Source organism: Neoarius graeffei, chromosome 11 (genome assembly GCF_027579695.1).
Source record: "Neoarius graeffei isolate fNeoGra1 chromosome 11, fNeoGra1.pri, whole genome shotgun sequence".
NCBI classification, from domain to species: Eukaryota; Metazoa; Chordata; class Actinopteri; order Siluriformes; family Ariidae; genus Neoarius; species Neoarius graeffei.
This window is the reverse complement of record NC_083579.1, coordinates 24,893,358-24,909,697: the sequence shown is the minus strand read 5'-3', so window position 1 is coordinate 24,909,697 and position 16,340 is coordinate 24,893,358. Positions and strand designations below refer to the sequence as shown.

The window sequence follows — 16,340 nt, the reverse complement described above, 5'->3', positions numbered from 1 at the left end:
AGCCTTTCCTTTCCTTCGCCATAATCATCTCTTCTCATCATTCTGGTCCAAGTTAATCTTGGTTTCATCTGCCTAAAGAATCTTGTTCCAGAAATGAGCAGGCTTTCTAACAAAATCTAATCTGGCCTTTCTATTCTTGAGCGTTCCCAGTGGTTTATATCTTGAGGCAAGCCCTCTGTATTTACATTCATTACATTTCCTGACTGTACACTTTTGACAATGATAGGTCTACCCCCTTGAAAGTGTTCTTGACTTGGCTAGATGTTGTGAAGTGTTTTTTCTTTGCCAAAGAAAGAATTCTATGATCATCCACTTTAGTTTTCTTCCATGGTCTTCCAGGTCTTTTAGTGTTCCTGAGCTCACCAGTGTGTTCCTTCTTTTTAAACATGTACTGTTTAATATGGCCACATGTAATTTTAAACATGTAATGTGTTAATATGGCCACACAAAGTTTCTGCTCTCTCTCTCTCTCTCTAGCAGATCTGTGTTGTTTTTTTCCAGTCTCCTTCACTTGCATTGACACCTCTTTGGATCACATATTGAGAGTTCCCATGAACAGCTCCCAAATGCAAATTCAATACATGGAATTAGAGCCCTGCACTCCCGCGGGAGTCCCGCGGGACTCGCCGCAAAGCAGTGTGGCGCGGGACAAATTTTGAAAGCTCATTGCAGGCACGGGCGGGACTGGAAGTGCACATATGCGCGCACGGGCGGGAGCGGGAGTGCACATATGCGGCGCGGGCGGGAGCGGTGATAAGCTGCAGTCCCGCCAACTAAAAATGTGTTTGAAATAAAATTTATAAATTATTAATTTATGTCTATCATATATAATTTGTGCTGGATATTTTATTTGGCATTAATACAAACATTTTAAGATGCCTAAATTTGCAGAGAGAGTCAGATTGCCAGATTGAGTGAGGAATGGCATCTTAAATTTGCCATTGATCACCCTAACGGGAAATCCTTTGATCACTCTAATGACTCGCCGTTCACACCCAGCCTCCAGTGACCCACACTAACATGATGCCTCAATGACACCTTAGATGAGCTGGTCATCAGAATTCTGATTCTGATCCAGGAGAGGATAAATATCTCTTGTTCGTTTCTCGATTCTTTTCCTCTTCCGTGTTTGAGATCTCCGATCATGGCAGAAGAGCAGAGCTCCTTTACTGAATCTCACAGTGCTTCAAAAGTAAGTGCTGGTTTAAAAAGAGGTACATTTACCGTTAAAAAGTCAAGAGTCCTGAAATCGGACATTTGGAAGTCGTTCTCACTCGTGTACGACGCGGATGGAAATCAGCTGCCCTTTGCTTGCTGTGATAAGTGCCAAAAGGTTCTGACATACAACGGCCATAAATCAGGTACATCAGGCCTGTGTTAAAGTGAAGTGGCCAAGGCTGACCCCCTAGTCAGTGTCATCGCATCTGCGTGTGCGCAACGCCTAGACGCACTGCTGTCACCAAGTCACCTTGTCCCAAATGGAATTGACATGCTGTATAAAGTAGCAACTTTCCTTACTCCAAAGCTGCGTCATCTTAGGATGATCAATGCAAATGAAAGACAATACGTGACGGAAGCTGTGAAAGAGATGACCGAGGAGTTGGGGTTTGATGTCCAAACTGATGAAAGCGCGGAGCCACCTCCACCTAAAAAGGTCACTTTTCATGAGTTTGAGGAATGGGAGGATGTCGGTGCTACGGGTGCTGAATCGAAGTCTGTAAACTCCGAGATTGATGATTATCTGAAAGTGAAACTCATTGGATCCGAATCACACCAATCTAAAGATATCCTGCTGTGGTGGAAAAATCACTGCTATGACTTTCCCACACTTGCCAAACTGGCACGGCATGTACTGGCCATTCCAGGTTCCAGCGCACCATCCGAGCGCGCGTTCAGCATATGTGGTCACATACTGGAGGAAAGGCGCAGTATGTTGAAGCCCTCAACAGTGAACAATTTGCTGTTTCTCCATAGCTGTTCAAAGAACCTGATATCCTAAGCAATAGGCTTAGTTGTTTCGTTTACCTGCGTTTGATTTTCTCATTTTTCTTATTCATATTCAAACAAGGTCAGCTGTGTTATATTGAGTTTAACACTTGCATGGAGGCTCCAGCCCAAATAGTTTTAGAAATGTGCAACCATAGCCCTATAATGTCTACAGTAGCCTATACTGTCGATTTTTTGTTGTTGTAGGCTAGGACTGTGTTTTGTTATAACATTTATATATGCTATGCTTATAGGGTATTCTATAGGATATTCTAGTTAGAAATGCTTAACAAATGTAAACTGGGTTAGCCTAATGTTTTGTATGGCTGAACAATAAATATACCAAATTTCCACTTGGAATTACGTGCTCGCCTGTCTTTTATTATTATTATTATTATTATTAGTGCTGTAAAAAATGTCACGTTATTATCGCGTTAACTTGACTCAATTTTAACGGCGATAATTTTTTTTATCACGAGATTAACGCTTTGTGACATGATGTAGGTTTTTCATAAGCTTTTGAAACTAGTAGAGATGGGATTTATGGCTCTTTGATGGGATCCGCATCTTTGTGATCCGTTCTTTGAAAAGAGCCGTTCAAAAGACTGGCTCATTTGGCTCTTTTTAAATATTTATTCAGTTTTAAGAAGACAGCGTCTGTAAACTCAATGCTATCCCAGAAATCCTTCCTGTAATATGCAAATTTGGCCGCCTCTGATTGGACAGCGCGACGCATCAACAGGCAGAAAAAGTGTAAAAGTACGAAATGTGTTAAGTGAGATGAAACAGTAAAGATCAGATTCAATGCAATATTTATCAACGAACAACTTAAAGATAATATAATAGTGTACTTTATATTATAATCAAGCATGTCAAGCCTATCGTCACCGTGTAACCTGTCTCTCTGATTAGAGTTGTAGACTAACTCAAGCAGTAAATCACTTCACTGAGTGAAGTGGAAGAAGAGTGAAGTTCACTCCTCTTGCTAGCTCTGCTTTGCAATTAAAAAAAAAACACCATTGGTACAAAGCAAGCCCATTCACTTTTTTATGCTGATCAGAGAATTACAATGGTTTCTCATGTGATAAAAATGTGCGATTCGCAATTAAATATTTTAATCGCTTGACAGCATTAATTATTATTATTATTATTATTAGAGACACTACATGCTGAATTCAGAAACAAGGTTAATAATAACAAACGTGAACGTGAGCTGTAGATATGCTCAAATCCACTCAAAGTAGGGGGCGGGGCACCATCACGCTGTGTCAAGACAAGAACTTTCCTGAGAAATAACGCGAACGTCTGCATCATGCGGGATTTGCGGGCGGGAGCGGGACAAAATATGGCAGGCGCGGGCGGGAGCGGGACTGAAAATCATAATTCTTTGCGGGCGGGAGCGTGACTGCACAATGCGGGCGCGGGCAGGAGCGGGACTGAAAAAATCCGACCCGCGCAGACCTCTACATGGAATCAACTCCAGATCTTTTTCTTCTTAATATTATCTTCTCATCTTCTTAGTTTGCCATGAAACTGCTTATCAGTCAATTGTCCAATTACTTTTAAGCCTGTGAAAACGGAGAGACTTTGAAACAAAAAATGGCTGTAATTCCTAAATGACTAATGCAATGTTTTTGTTAAATGCCTTGAATTAAAGCAGAAGGTCTACACTTCAAATCATAGTTGCTTTATTTCAAATCCATTGTGGTGGTGTACGGAGGCAAAATTACAAAAAATTGTGTCCCTGTCCAAATACTTAGAGGCCTGACACACACACACACACACACACACACAGGATATAAAAAAAAGTGTACACACCCCGTTAAAATGATATTTTTTTACATCAGAAAAACCTGACAACGATAAATAATTTCAAAACTTTTCCCACCTTTAATGTGACCTATAACCTGTATAATTCAATTGAAAAACAAACAAATCTGTTGGGGGGGGGGGGGGACATTTAAAAATGTACAATAAGCTGGTTGCATAAGTGTGCACACCCTTAAACTAATAATTTGTTGAAGCACCTTTTGATTTAATTACAGCATTCAGTCTTTTTGGGTTCACACCTGCCATCAAATAAAATGAATCTGATTAACCCCAAATAAAGTTCAGACATTTAGTCAGTTGTATCCTCCAACAAAAGCCATGGTTTGCAGAGAGCTTACAAAGCATCAAAAGGATCTCATTGTTGAAAGGTATGTCAGGAGAAGGATACAAAAAATTCCATGGCATTAGATATGCCATGGAGCACAGTGAAGACAGTCATCAAGAAGTGGAGAAAATATGGGACAACAGTGACATTACCAAGAACTGGACGTCCCTCCAAAATTGATGGGGACGAGACGAAAATTGGTCAGGGAGGCTGCCGAGAGGCCTACAGTAACACTGAAGGAGCTGCAGGAATTTCTGGCAAGTACTGGTTCTGTGCTACATGTAACAACAATCTCCTGTATTCTCCATATGTCTGGACTATGGGGTAGGGTCAAAGAAAAACATCCAGGCCCGGCTAAATTTTGCAAAAAAAAAAAGCAAACACATCAACTCTCCCAAAAGCATGTGGTAAAATGTATTATGGGCTGATGAAACCAAGGATGAACTTGTTGGCCACAATTCCAAAAGGTATGTTTGGTGCTAAAACAACACCGCGCATCACCAAAAGAACACCATACCCACGGTGAAGCATGGTGGTGTCAGCATCATGTTTTGGGGTTGTTTTTCTTCAGCTGGAACAGGGGCTTTAGTCAAGGTGGAGGGAATTATGAACAGTTCTAAATACCAGTCAATTTTGGCCCAAAACTTTCAGGTGTCTGCTAAAAAGCTGAAGATGAATTTCATCTTTCAGCACAACAATGACCCCAAAAAATGTTTTGGAATGGCCCAGCCAGAGCCCAGACCTAAATCCAATTGAAAATCTGTGGGGTGACCTGAAGAGGGCCGTGCACAAGAGATGCCCTCGCAATCTGACAGATTAGGAGTGCTTTTGCAAGGAAGAGTGGGCAAATATTGCCAAGTCTAGATGTGGTAGGCTAATAGACTCCTCCACAAAAAGACTGAATGCTGTAATTAAATATTAGTTTAAGGGTGTGCACACTTATGCAACCAGCTTATTGTACGTTTTTTATTTTTTATGTTTTCCCTTCTAGTGGCGACACGGTGGTGTAGTGGTTAGCGCTGTCGCCTCACAGCAAGAAGGTCCTGGGTTCGAGCCCCGTGGCCAGCGAGGGCCTTTCTGTGCGGAGTTTGCATGTTCTCCCCGTGTCCATGTGGGTTTCCTCCGGGTGCTCCGGTTTCCCCCACAGTCCAAAGACATGCAGGTTAGGTTAACTGGTGACTCTAAATTGACCGTAGGTGTGAATGTGAGTGTGAATGGTTGTCTGTATCTATGTGTCGGCCCTGTGATGACCTGGCGACTTGTCCAGGGTGTACCCCGCCTTTTGCCCGTAGTCAGCTGGGATAGGCTCCAGCTTGCCTGCGACCCTGTAGAACAGGATAAAACGGCTAGAGATAATGAGATGAGATGAGATAAAGAATCCAAGTTGGTCTATAAAAAACTGCCCCAATCTGTTTAGTGAGTGGAAAGTTATTGAATAGCCACTTAAATAATGATTCAAATATTTCAGTAATTAGTTTGGTTTTTTTTGGCGGCATGGTGGTGTAGTGGTTAGCGCTGTCGCCTCACAGCAAGAAGGTCCTGGGTTCGAGCCCCGTGGCCGGCGAGGACCTTTCCGTGCGGAGTTTGCATGTTCTCCCCGTGTCCACGTGGGTTTCCTCCGGGTGCTCCGGTTTCCCCCACAGTCCAAAGACATGCAGGTTAGGTTAACTGGTGACTCTAAATTGACCGTAGGTGTGAATGTGAGTGTGAATGGTTGTCTGTATCTATGTGTCGGCCCTGTGATGACCTGGCGACTTGTCCAGGGTGTACCCCGCCTTTTGCCTGTAGTCAGCTGGGATAGGCTCCAGCTTGCCTGCGACCCTGTAGAACAGGATAAAGCGGCTAGAGATAACGAGATGAGAGGAGTTTGTTTTTTTTATAAAATATTTGTACTGAGCTGATTTGTGGAATGTAGCTTCCAGTTAAATACAGTCCCTGGCCGGAAAAAAAAAGTTTGAGAACTTCTCCCACAAACCAGAAAAAATATCCAAAATTAAATCTTGTTCACTGTTTACCACAAACTCAGTTGTGGGTGTTCTGCATCTCCAAGGCCATGTCATTTCAGGAGTAGATATTTTAAGCTACACTTGGGTCTGAAATGGTGCTCAACACACTATTACCATTAACAACAACAACAAAAAAAAAAAAAACAGCAAAATAAATGATGTGGTCACCGTTGTCCTGTTTCGACTCTGACCTGCTGCACTGCATTGTGGGATTTCATTAGTGCGCCTGATATTTTACAATGCACCTTCTTCACACAGTGTTCAGTGTATACTGTGTACATTTTATAATAATGACTGGAAGCACAATTCTGAATATTCAGAGCAGTCCTGAAACTAAAATCAATTTTAGTGTAAAATAAATTCCACAGAGACTCTGTACAAATTTATTTTACAAATATGGTCAAACTATGTAAGACAATGTACATTAATATTTTGCTTATTTATTGGAGTTGTGGAGTTTTTACTTCCTGAACTTTCCACCAGCAGAACTCCTGAGGGCCGAGTTGACGTTATTTATAGGCACATTTTGTTTTTGAGGTTTGGATTAAACCCTAACTGACTGCTCATGATCATAAGAGTTTTTTTTATTCCAGTAGTTGGAAAATGTAAGAATGTATTATTTTAGTTTTTAACCGAGAACAAGAGGAGAGCCAGTTTAATGGAATATTTTTCAACCTGACTTCTGCATACCAACTGTTCATAGCTGTGTGATTATCACAGACAAGAATTGTGACTCCCTGTCCTGATGAGAAAATAAAACAGCACATGATCTTTTTAATTAAAACCCACCTTTGCAAGTCTAAGGGCAGGACTGAATTTTATTTTTGTACACCTTTTTGTATTTCTGAGTGAGAGATTTGTAAATTAAGCTCTAAATCTGTATAATTTCACCATATTCAACTAATTCTTCCCTCAGAAAAAAATAATGTTTAAGGAAAAGACATAATTAATCCAAACTGCTCTTTGTCTGTCATGGTTATATATATTACACACACAGTGGATATAAAAAAAGTGTACACACCCCGTTAAAATGATGTAAAAAAAACAGAAAAAAACCTGAGACCATGATAAATAATTTCAGAACTTTTCCCACCTTTAATGTGACCTATAACCTGTACAATTCAATTAAAAACCAAACAAATCTGTTAGAGGGGAAAACATCTCATCCCATTATCTCTAGCCACTTTATCCTGTTCTACAGTCCAACAAGTTTGTCCCGGGGAAGTTTCATTTCTCGTCCCGCAACACTGTGCAGTCTTTCCCCTTACTGTCCATGAACTGACAAATGTCCTTGTGTAGATCGAAAACTCTTTGGAGAATCTTTCCTCGACTCAGCCAGCGCACCTCTGTATGATAAGGAATGTCGGTAAATGCTGAATCAATTTCTCGCAGGAAAGACTGAAACTGCCGGTGGTTCAAACCTTTAGCTCGAATGAAGTTCACGGTTTGTGTTACAGTGCTCATCACTTCTTCCATTTTTAACATTGTAAAGTTCCATTATGAATCAGAAAAAAATATTATAAATTTAATTAAAGTGTTAAAAATGGAAGAAGTGATGAGCACTGTAACACAAACCGTGAACTTCATTCGAGCTAAAGGTTTGAACCACCAGCAGTTTCAGTCTTTCCTGCGAGAAATTGATTCAGCGTTTACCGACATTCCTTATCATACAGAGGACCTTTGTCAGTTCATGGACAGTAAGGGGAAAGACTGCACAGTGTTGCGAGACGAGAAATGGAAATGCGAGTTGGCGTTTCTAGCTGACATAACGGGCCATCTCAACGACTTGAACCTAATGCGCCAGGGACGTGATCGCATTATTATGGCATGTATGATGCTGTGAAGGCATTTCAAGTGAAGCTGCTCTTATGGGAGACACAGATGCAGCAGTGCAACTTGCCTCATTTTCCCTGTTGCCAAGTGCTGTTGTCGAACCAAGTTGGTGCGTCGATATTCCCTAATGCGCACTTTGCTGATAAGCTGAGCGCACTGCGTTCTCGCGGCGCTTTCGAGACTTCGAAGCACAAAAAAGCAACTTCGAGCTACTTCGCAACCCATTTGCCGTCGACGTGGCAACTGCACCTGCACAGATTCAGATGGAGCTGATAGAGCTGCAGTGTAATGGGACACTAAAGGCTAAATACGAGACTGCAGGGCCTGTACAGTTTATTCGCTCCATTCCTGAAACAATGCCTCAGCTCCGTCTACATGTGGCTCGAACCCTGTGCATGTTTGGCAGCACATATCTCTGTGAGAAGTTGTTCTCAGTGATGAAAATTAACAAATCAGCACACCGAAGTCGTCTCACTGATGAACACCTACAGTCCATGTTGAGAATCTCCACAATACAGAGCCTTACACCAAACCTGAACAAAACTGTTAGCAAGAAGAGATGCCAAGTATCCAGCTCTGACAAAACAGCATAAGAGCAAAGACAACTGAATGTTGACAACTGAATGTTAAAACTGAAAAATGAATGTAAAGCACAGATTTTATTTATTTTTCAGGGCTTTTGGACCATGCTCATGTTCTGATTTTGTATTGTTTAACATTTTTATGGAGAGCAGAAATATTTAAAGATATTTGAAGTTTATTTTTCTAAAATGGTGATTTTGAGGGAAATGGAAATTCTGGTTTAATTTTTTTAATAGTGGAAATGCACGATTTTGATTTCATTTTTCCATGTTTCATCTCATCTCATTATCTGTAGCCGCTTTATCCTGTTCTACAGGGTCGCAGGCAAGCTGGAGCCTATCCCAGCTGACTACGGGCGAAAGGCGGGGTACACCCTGGACAAGTCGCCAGGTCATCACAGGGCTGACACATAGACACAGACAACCATTCACACTCACACCTACGGTCAATTTAGAGTCACCAGTTAACCTAACCTGCATGTCTTTGGACTGTGGGGGAAACCGGAGTACCCGGAGGAAACCCACGCGGACACGGGGAGAACATGCAAACTCCGCACAGAAAGGCCCTCATCGGCCACGGGGCTCGAACCCGGATCTTCTTGCTGTGAGGCGACAGCGCTAACCACTACACCACCGTGCTGTCATTTTTCCATGTTTTTGCAGCATTTTCATAGTTATAACTTTTATAATTTTGACAAGAGATCTATTTCGAGAGCAAAGTATTTAAGTTGAATAAAGTTTAAGTTTATTGTGAAATAATATTCCTGTCTGCTCAGAACATACTTATTTTTAGTGCGTTCAATAAATGTTTATCCTGTTCGGCCCGCGATCTAAAGTGTGCTTTGAATTTTGGGCCCTGGTGCAATTGAGTTTGACACCCTTGCTGTAGAAGGATAAAGCGGCTAGAGAGAATGAGATGAGATGAGATGAGATATTTCGAGAGCAAAGTATTTAAGTTGAATAAAGTTTAAGTTTATTGTGAAATAATATTCCTGTCTGCTCTGAACATACTTATTTTTAGTGCGTTCAATAAATGTTTATCCTGTTCGGCCCGCGATCTAAAGTGTGCTTTGAATTTTGGCCCCTGGTGCAATTGAGTTTGACACCCCTGCTGTAGAAGGATAAAGCGGCTAGAGAGAATGAGATGAGATGATCTAGAGCATGCAAAGTACCCATGATGCACTTGTAGGAAATACAGAATAGGTTTCTGGGTTCGTTTTGTATAGCCTATGACTGACACTTACCATTAAGGGAAGGCTGCATATGACAAATATAACCGTCATGATGACTAATAGGATGAGATACTCCACTTCCTGTGAGAGAGAAAAAGGTCTGCGCTCCTTCCAGCTGCGCGTGCTCGAGGTTCCCCGGCTCGCCGCGCGCCTGCGGTACATCAGCACCAGGTGATATCCGACGAAGCAGTTGCACGCGGTTATCGCGAGTACCATGAGCAGCATGACGGTGGCGTAGACGTTGGCGAACACCTGGTTCGCTCTGTCTGCAGGGCTCATGTCGATGAAGCACCAGGTGCTGGGGCAGTACTGCACGTACCTGCCGAAGCCAAAGAAGGGCATGCAGCAGAAGAGCGCGCACAGTGCGTACACGCACGGGATGGCGACGTAACCGCAGCGCGTGCTCACGCGCCGCCCGTACAGGTACGGGTATCCGATGGAGAGGTAGCGCTCGAGCGCCATGGCGAGCAGCAGCGAGAGCGTGGCCAGGCTGAAGAAGGTCATGGCGAAGCCGAAGTAGTGGCACGCGCTCGTGTTTTCGCTCGCGCTCATGGCGATCAGCGAGGTGTTGAGCGCGTGCGCGGCTTGCACGAGAGGGCTGATCAAGCACGTGCCCGCCAAATCGGTGACCACGAGCGCGGACACGAGCACGTGGAACAAGGTGCGCCGGTGGTGCTCGTGCTGCTTGCGGCTACGCTCTTTCCGTCGCCGCACCTCGAGGAGCACGAGCGCGGCTGCGTTGCCCAGAACACCCGCCGCGAACATGAGCGCGCTGATCACCGGGCTTGCGTTAATGCCCACCGTCTGTGTGTCGTGACAATCGTTTTTGGTTTCGTTCATAACGTCCAGTAACTCTTTGTTTGTTTCTTTGTTTGTTTGTTTGCAGGCTGTTCAAAGCGTGAAAATCCGACAGGTCGTCTCCATGTAACCGGGAACACTTGGAGCTCCTAAAGACACCATGGGGTGGAGATTATGTTCAGATTAGACACTATTCCACAAGAGAAGTTAAAACCAGAAAGTTCAGAAAACCGAAACAGTGCCAGTAAAAACTCTGTGAATCCGTTAAACAGTCAGCTGACATGTTTTATCCATGATCACTTTAAACACGCACACAGTGATCCTAGCGGTGATGCTCCCTCACTCGCTCTCTCTCTCACGGAAATGATGGAGTGGGTTGTCAGATTGTTGAGACTATTTGGTTTGGTTTTCCCACAATCAAATTTTAATCCCTCCCCTTTCCTCTAACTCCTCCTCCAGCTCATGGAATCAATTTTGTGCCAGAATGTTCATACAATACTTTTGAAATATCAAACAAAAACGACAAATCAAAATACAAAAAAAAAGTCAATTTTTTTAGACTGGCAAACAAATTATTCGTGTAATTGTGCAAAATATCAGTCTATTACTCTTCAGAAACCTTTTATTTTTGTTCCGCGTCTTTCTCAGTTTTGTTTGACGTAATTTATTTTGGTTGCGATTCCAGCTTTCTCGTTTGCGCTCCCTGACTTTTTGCTTGCAGTTTTGGCACAAACTTCACGTGTGGGTGGGCTGTCCAGGAATGCATTCCCATTGGCTAACTTGTGTTTGACTGACCGCTACGCTCGAGTGACCGATCCATTGACGGTAAACAAGGATCGAGTGGACTTCAGTGGCGACTATGGTATTGAATTAATTCAACAAAGTGTAAGTTTGGGACAAATGTGTTGTATGTGTTGCAGTAGTACACATTATGCAGGTGTTTCGTGGCAAGTCAAATGTTAGCCTTAGCTCCACTACCCAATATAATAGCTGTCTTGCTAACGTTAAACACGCCTGCATAATGTGTACTACTGCAACACATACAACACATTTGTCCCGTACTTACACTTTGTTGAATTAATTCAATATCATAGTCGCCACTGAAGTCCACTCAATCCTTGTTTACTGTCAATGGATCGGTCACTCGTCAAACAGTCTGCCAAAATCCGAGTAGGAAATGGCCGCAACAGCCTCCGGGGGAATCGCTGAGCGTAGCTGTCAGTCAAACACAAGTTACCCAATGGGAATGCATTCCTGGACAGCCCACCCACACGTGAAGTTTGTGCCAAAACTGCAAGCAAAAAGTCAGGGAGTGCAAACGAGAAAGCTGGAATTGCAACCAAAATAAATTACGTCAAACAAAACTGAGAAAGACGCGGAACAAAAATAAAAGGTTTCTGAAGAGTAATAGACTGATATTTTGCACGATTACTTGTTTGCCAGTCTAAAAAAAAAGACTTTATTTTGATTTGTTGTTTTTGTTTGATATTTCAAAAGTATTGTATGAACATTTTGGCACAAAATTGATTCCATACAACTCTGACTCAGGCAGGTGGAAAACAAAACAAAACACAATCAGTCTCCAAACTGGTCAAGTTTTCCTAGTTTAGGAAATAAAATGTGACTACATTGCACTGCATGAAGACAGTACTTTTTTTAGTGTTTATATACAGTGCTCAGCGTAAATGAGTACACCCCCTTTGAAAAGTAACATTTTAAACAATATCTCAATGAACACAATTTCCAAAATGTTGACAAGACAAAGTTTAATATAACATCTGTTTAACTTATGTGAATAATATAAACTTTTTTCAGTTTTACTCAAATTAGGGTGGTGCAAAAATGAGTACACCCCACAACAAAAACTACTACATCTAGTACTTTGTATGGCCTCCATGATTTTTAATGACAGCACCAAGTCTTCTAGGCATGGAATGAACAAGTTGGCGACATTTTGCAACATCAATCTTTTTCCATTCTTCAACAACGACCTCTTTTAGTGACTGGATGCTGGATGGCCATACAAAGTACTAGATGCCATACAAAGTACTAGATGTAGTAGTTTTTGCACCACCCTAACTTGAGTAAAACTGAAAAAATGTGTAATCTAAGTTTATATTATTAACCTTACTTTCACGTTATAAGTTAAACAGATGTTATATTAAACTTTGTCTTGTCAACATTTTGGAAATTGTTTATGTTCATTGAGATATTGTTTAAAATGTTACTTTTCAAAGGGGGTGTACTCATTTACGCTGAGCACTGTATTTACCTCGGGCGGCACAGTGGTGTAGTGGTTAGCACTGTTGCCTCACAGCAAGAAGGTCTGGGTTCGAGCCCTGTGGCCAGCGAGGGCCTTTCTGTGCGGAGTTTGCATGTTCTCCCTGTGTCCGCGTGGGTTTCCTCCGGGTGCTCTGGTTTCCCCCACAGTCCAAAGACATGCAGGTTAGGTTAACTGGTGACTCTAAATTGACCGTAGGTGTGAATGAGTGTGAATGGTTGTCTGTGTCTATGTGTCAGCCCTGTGATGACTTGGTGACTTGTCCAGGGTGTACCCCGCCTTCCGCCCGTAGTCAGCTGGGATAGGCTCCAGCTTGCCTGCGACCCTGTAGAACAGGATAAAGCAGCTACCAGTAAAGATAATGAGATGAGAAAGAGATTATTACAACAACAAAAAGGCTCTGGGTTTGAACCCTTTCTATGTGGAAAGCAGTGGCGGCTGGTAGTCTTTCAAACAGGGGAGGTTGGTCGGTTACGATATTTCCAGATTTTGAAAGAAAAAAGAAAAAACACATCAATTTTGCCCATACTCTTGCCTCTGATCTGGCTGATTGTTGGCAGGGTCACAAACTGTGAAATAACAGGTTCTTTTGGCCCATTAGCCTACTGTCCAATATACATGATGGTGGTGTTGGGGGGGGGGTATATTTTAACATTTTATATTTTAAAATTGTGGCATGTTGTTTAAAAATTGATCATTATTGAAAGCAGCTCTTTGTCAGGAACCTCAGCAGTAACAGCAGAGTGTTCTGGAATAGGCACAAATACTGACCTTGGGGAGCCAAACATAGAGCTGGGTGCCACACATTTCATTCAATGACACTTTCCCTATATTTTACTTATTTTGACTGAGAAATGTTTTATTGACAATTTTGATAACCCTTCACTTTTAATCCAGGTCTGTAGTGTGAAATGTTCTCGGCTGTGTTTTTGTTTAAAAATGTTTTCCAAATTGTAGCTGTGTTTAATTCATATCCAGAAAAAAATATATATTCCAATATAATATGCTCAGCATAAACATTTTAAATAGATTCTATATTTTTGGTCCATCCATGACATATTACTAAAGTAGCCTATTTACTGTTGTTGATGTGGGTCACTTGCTGTTAGCCAATTCACTTTCTCGTACCAGGAGAGCTCAAAGGAACGAGTATTATTCCCTACCTTTTTCACCAAGTCAGTTTGAGGCGTTGGTCTACCCTGCTCTTAAATTTTAATTTTTTCCTCGAAAGGAAGACTGGCAAATGGCTTCGCCAAAATTAAATCAACAATGCTTGGCATCCGTGCGCAGCTTTCTTGCTAGCTGACTAGCCCCCTCAAGTTCAAGTTCAGTCACTCAAATAAACAAAATTTCTGGAACTAAGATAGCAAACTTGACAACACTATATTTACACTTTATTTACAATGAAAATATATACAAACTAAAAATGCTGGTAGAAACCGTATGTAATGAATGAAATCGAAATGTAAGCTGATCTCTTACAATACACCACGCCACTTGCGAATCCGCATGGGACTGAACTGAAATTCACCGCTGCCTGTCTATATTTGAAACGAGCTGTCAATCAAAGAAAATATCCGGCCGCTTTCACCAATCACCAGTCTCCTCGCGGAAACTGCCATGTCCCTCCCACTGTGAGGCTGGGAGTCCGGTGGGCGAGCGTTTTCGCAGTATTTGTCCAATAATTGTCTTGCATTTTGATATTGAAAAGCGCATAGCTCCCAAATGCCATTGAAGTCCACTGAGGCGGAGGGAGTCCGGTGAGCGGGTGTTTTCGCAGTATTTGTCCAATAATTGTCTTGCATTTTGATATTGAAAGCGCATAGCTCCCAAATGCCATTGAAGTCCACTGAGGCTGGGCTGCATCGCGCTGTCACGAGGGGGAAAAACTCACGCACACATTAGGCGAACTGGGGAAAGTTATAATGGAATGATTTCGCACTGTAGTTGGGTTGAGCACATATATTTCTATGATTCTGGATCTGAAGTAGCAATGTTATAAGGTCAACTATAACATAAGCCTAGCGCAATTCATCCTACATGATGTTCGTCATTTTTAGAGGAAGCTGAGCCTCCCTCGTTGTCTTAGAGCAATCGCCCGTGGTAGAAAGGGTTCCTCTGGGTTCAAACCCTTTCTAGTTTGCATGTTCTCCCTGTGTCTGTGGGTTTCCTTCGGGTGCTCCCCCACAGTTCTCTTCCACAGTTCAAAGACATGCAGATTAGGTAAAATACCCCGTCACTGGGGTTGTACAAGCCAGTGTATACTCAGCACTGGTCCCAAGCCCAGATAGATTGGGGAGGGTTGTGTCAGGAAGCACATCCGGTGTAAAAACTATGCCAAACCAAATATGTGAATCATGATGAGCCATTGTGGCGACCCCTAACAAGAGCAGATAATGATGATGATGATGATGATGATGATGATGCAGGGTATAACTGTTGTAGTTGCAAAATGCAGCTGATTTCTCAGATTTAAAAACCTAATAACAAACAAACAAATAAATACAACCTAAAAAAAGGCTAAATTAAAAAAACATCTTATTTATTTGTAAAACAACAGATACATCATCTGCTGAGAATGACAAAATAGTTTATTTGTCAGATATACACTAGAGCACAGTGAAATTCTTTTCTTCACATATCCCAGCTGTCATACTGTCTGTATGTGACTTGAAGATTGTTGATAGAACCACAGTTAAGCCAGTATCTCACTGGGCTGCGACAGCCCACGACTAGTTGGAGACACAACAATTGCGATAAAATATGCGAATTAGCGACAATTTTCACTTGGAATCACACTGAATTGATATTCGTGTATTTTATCGCAATTGTTGTATCTCCAACTAGTCGCAGGCTGTCACAGCCCAGTGAGATACTGGCTCGCACTTCCTGTCTCAACTTGCACTTCCTGTCTCACAGAAACTGACTTGAGAAGGGTTCGTTACGGCTTTGTGACACCAGTGACTCATTTGCGGCTATTTTGAGAGAAATTTTGTCGCACTCATTTTTTGAACATGTTCAAAATTTCAGCAACGAAGGAGCGACACTTTGCAACTCATGCGAGGAAATTGAGAAGCCCCGCGAATGTTTCAAGACACTTTTGAAACTCTCTCGCGAATTACCTTCACAATTTGTCGCAAGCTGTCGCAGCCCAGTGAGATACTACCCTTACACACTTAACTAGCAATAATCATGTAAGGGGTATGTACTGTATAGAACCTGTTGAACTGTGTATTGTTGTTTAAAGAATCATTTAAAGAATCATTTAAAATTGATTCTTTTTTGTTCTGCTCGTTGCAAGAACTCAGTGTTTTACTACTGTATAAATCCCCCCCCTTTTTTTTTTTTTTACAAACCAAATTGGAGCACTATTACCATTTACATGAATTTCTAACATGCACATCTGCTTTCAGCCTGGGAAAATATTTAACATTCCATGATACCAAACTGCTACCAGACTACAGGGCA

General features: G+C 42.1%; 2 protein-coding genes across 2 annotated transcripts in view; one reads left to right on the top strand and one right to left on the bottom strand.

Moving 5' to 3' along the window:
* The window catches only part of ptger2a (prostaglandin E receptor 2a (subtype EP2)), a 48,441-nt gene extending 37,470 nt beyond the window's left edge, over positions 1–10,971 (bottom strand). The window contains exon 1 of the mRNA XM_060933649.1: positions 9,806–10,971. Within this exon, the coding sequence (XP_060789632.1) occupies positions 9,806–10,633 (828 nt within the window). The 5' untranslated portion in view covers positions 10,634–10,971. The remainder of the gene's footprint in view (positions 1–9,805) is intronic.
* Positions 9,882–16,340, top strand: part of nid2a (nidogen 2a (osteonidogen)) — a 154,559-nt gene continuing 148,100 nt past the window's right edge. The window contains exon 1 of the mRNA XM_060933647.1: positions 9,882–10,216. The gene's annotated coding sequence lies outside the window, so the exon portion shown is untranslated. The remainder of the gene's footprint in view (positions 10,217–16,340) is intronic.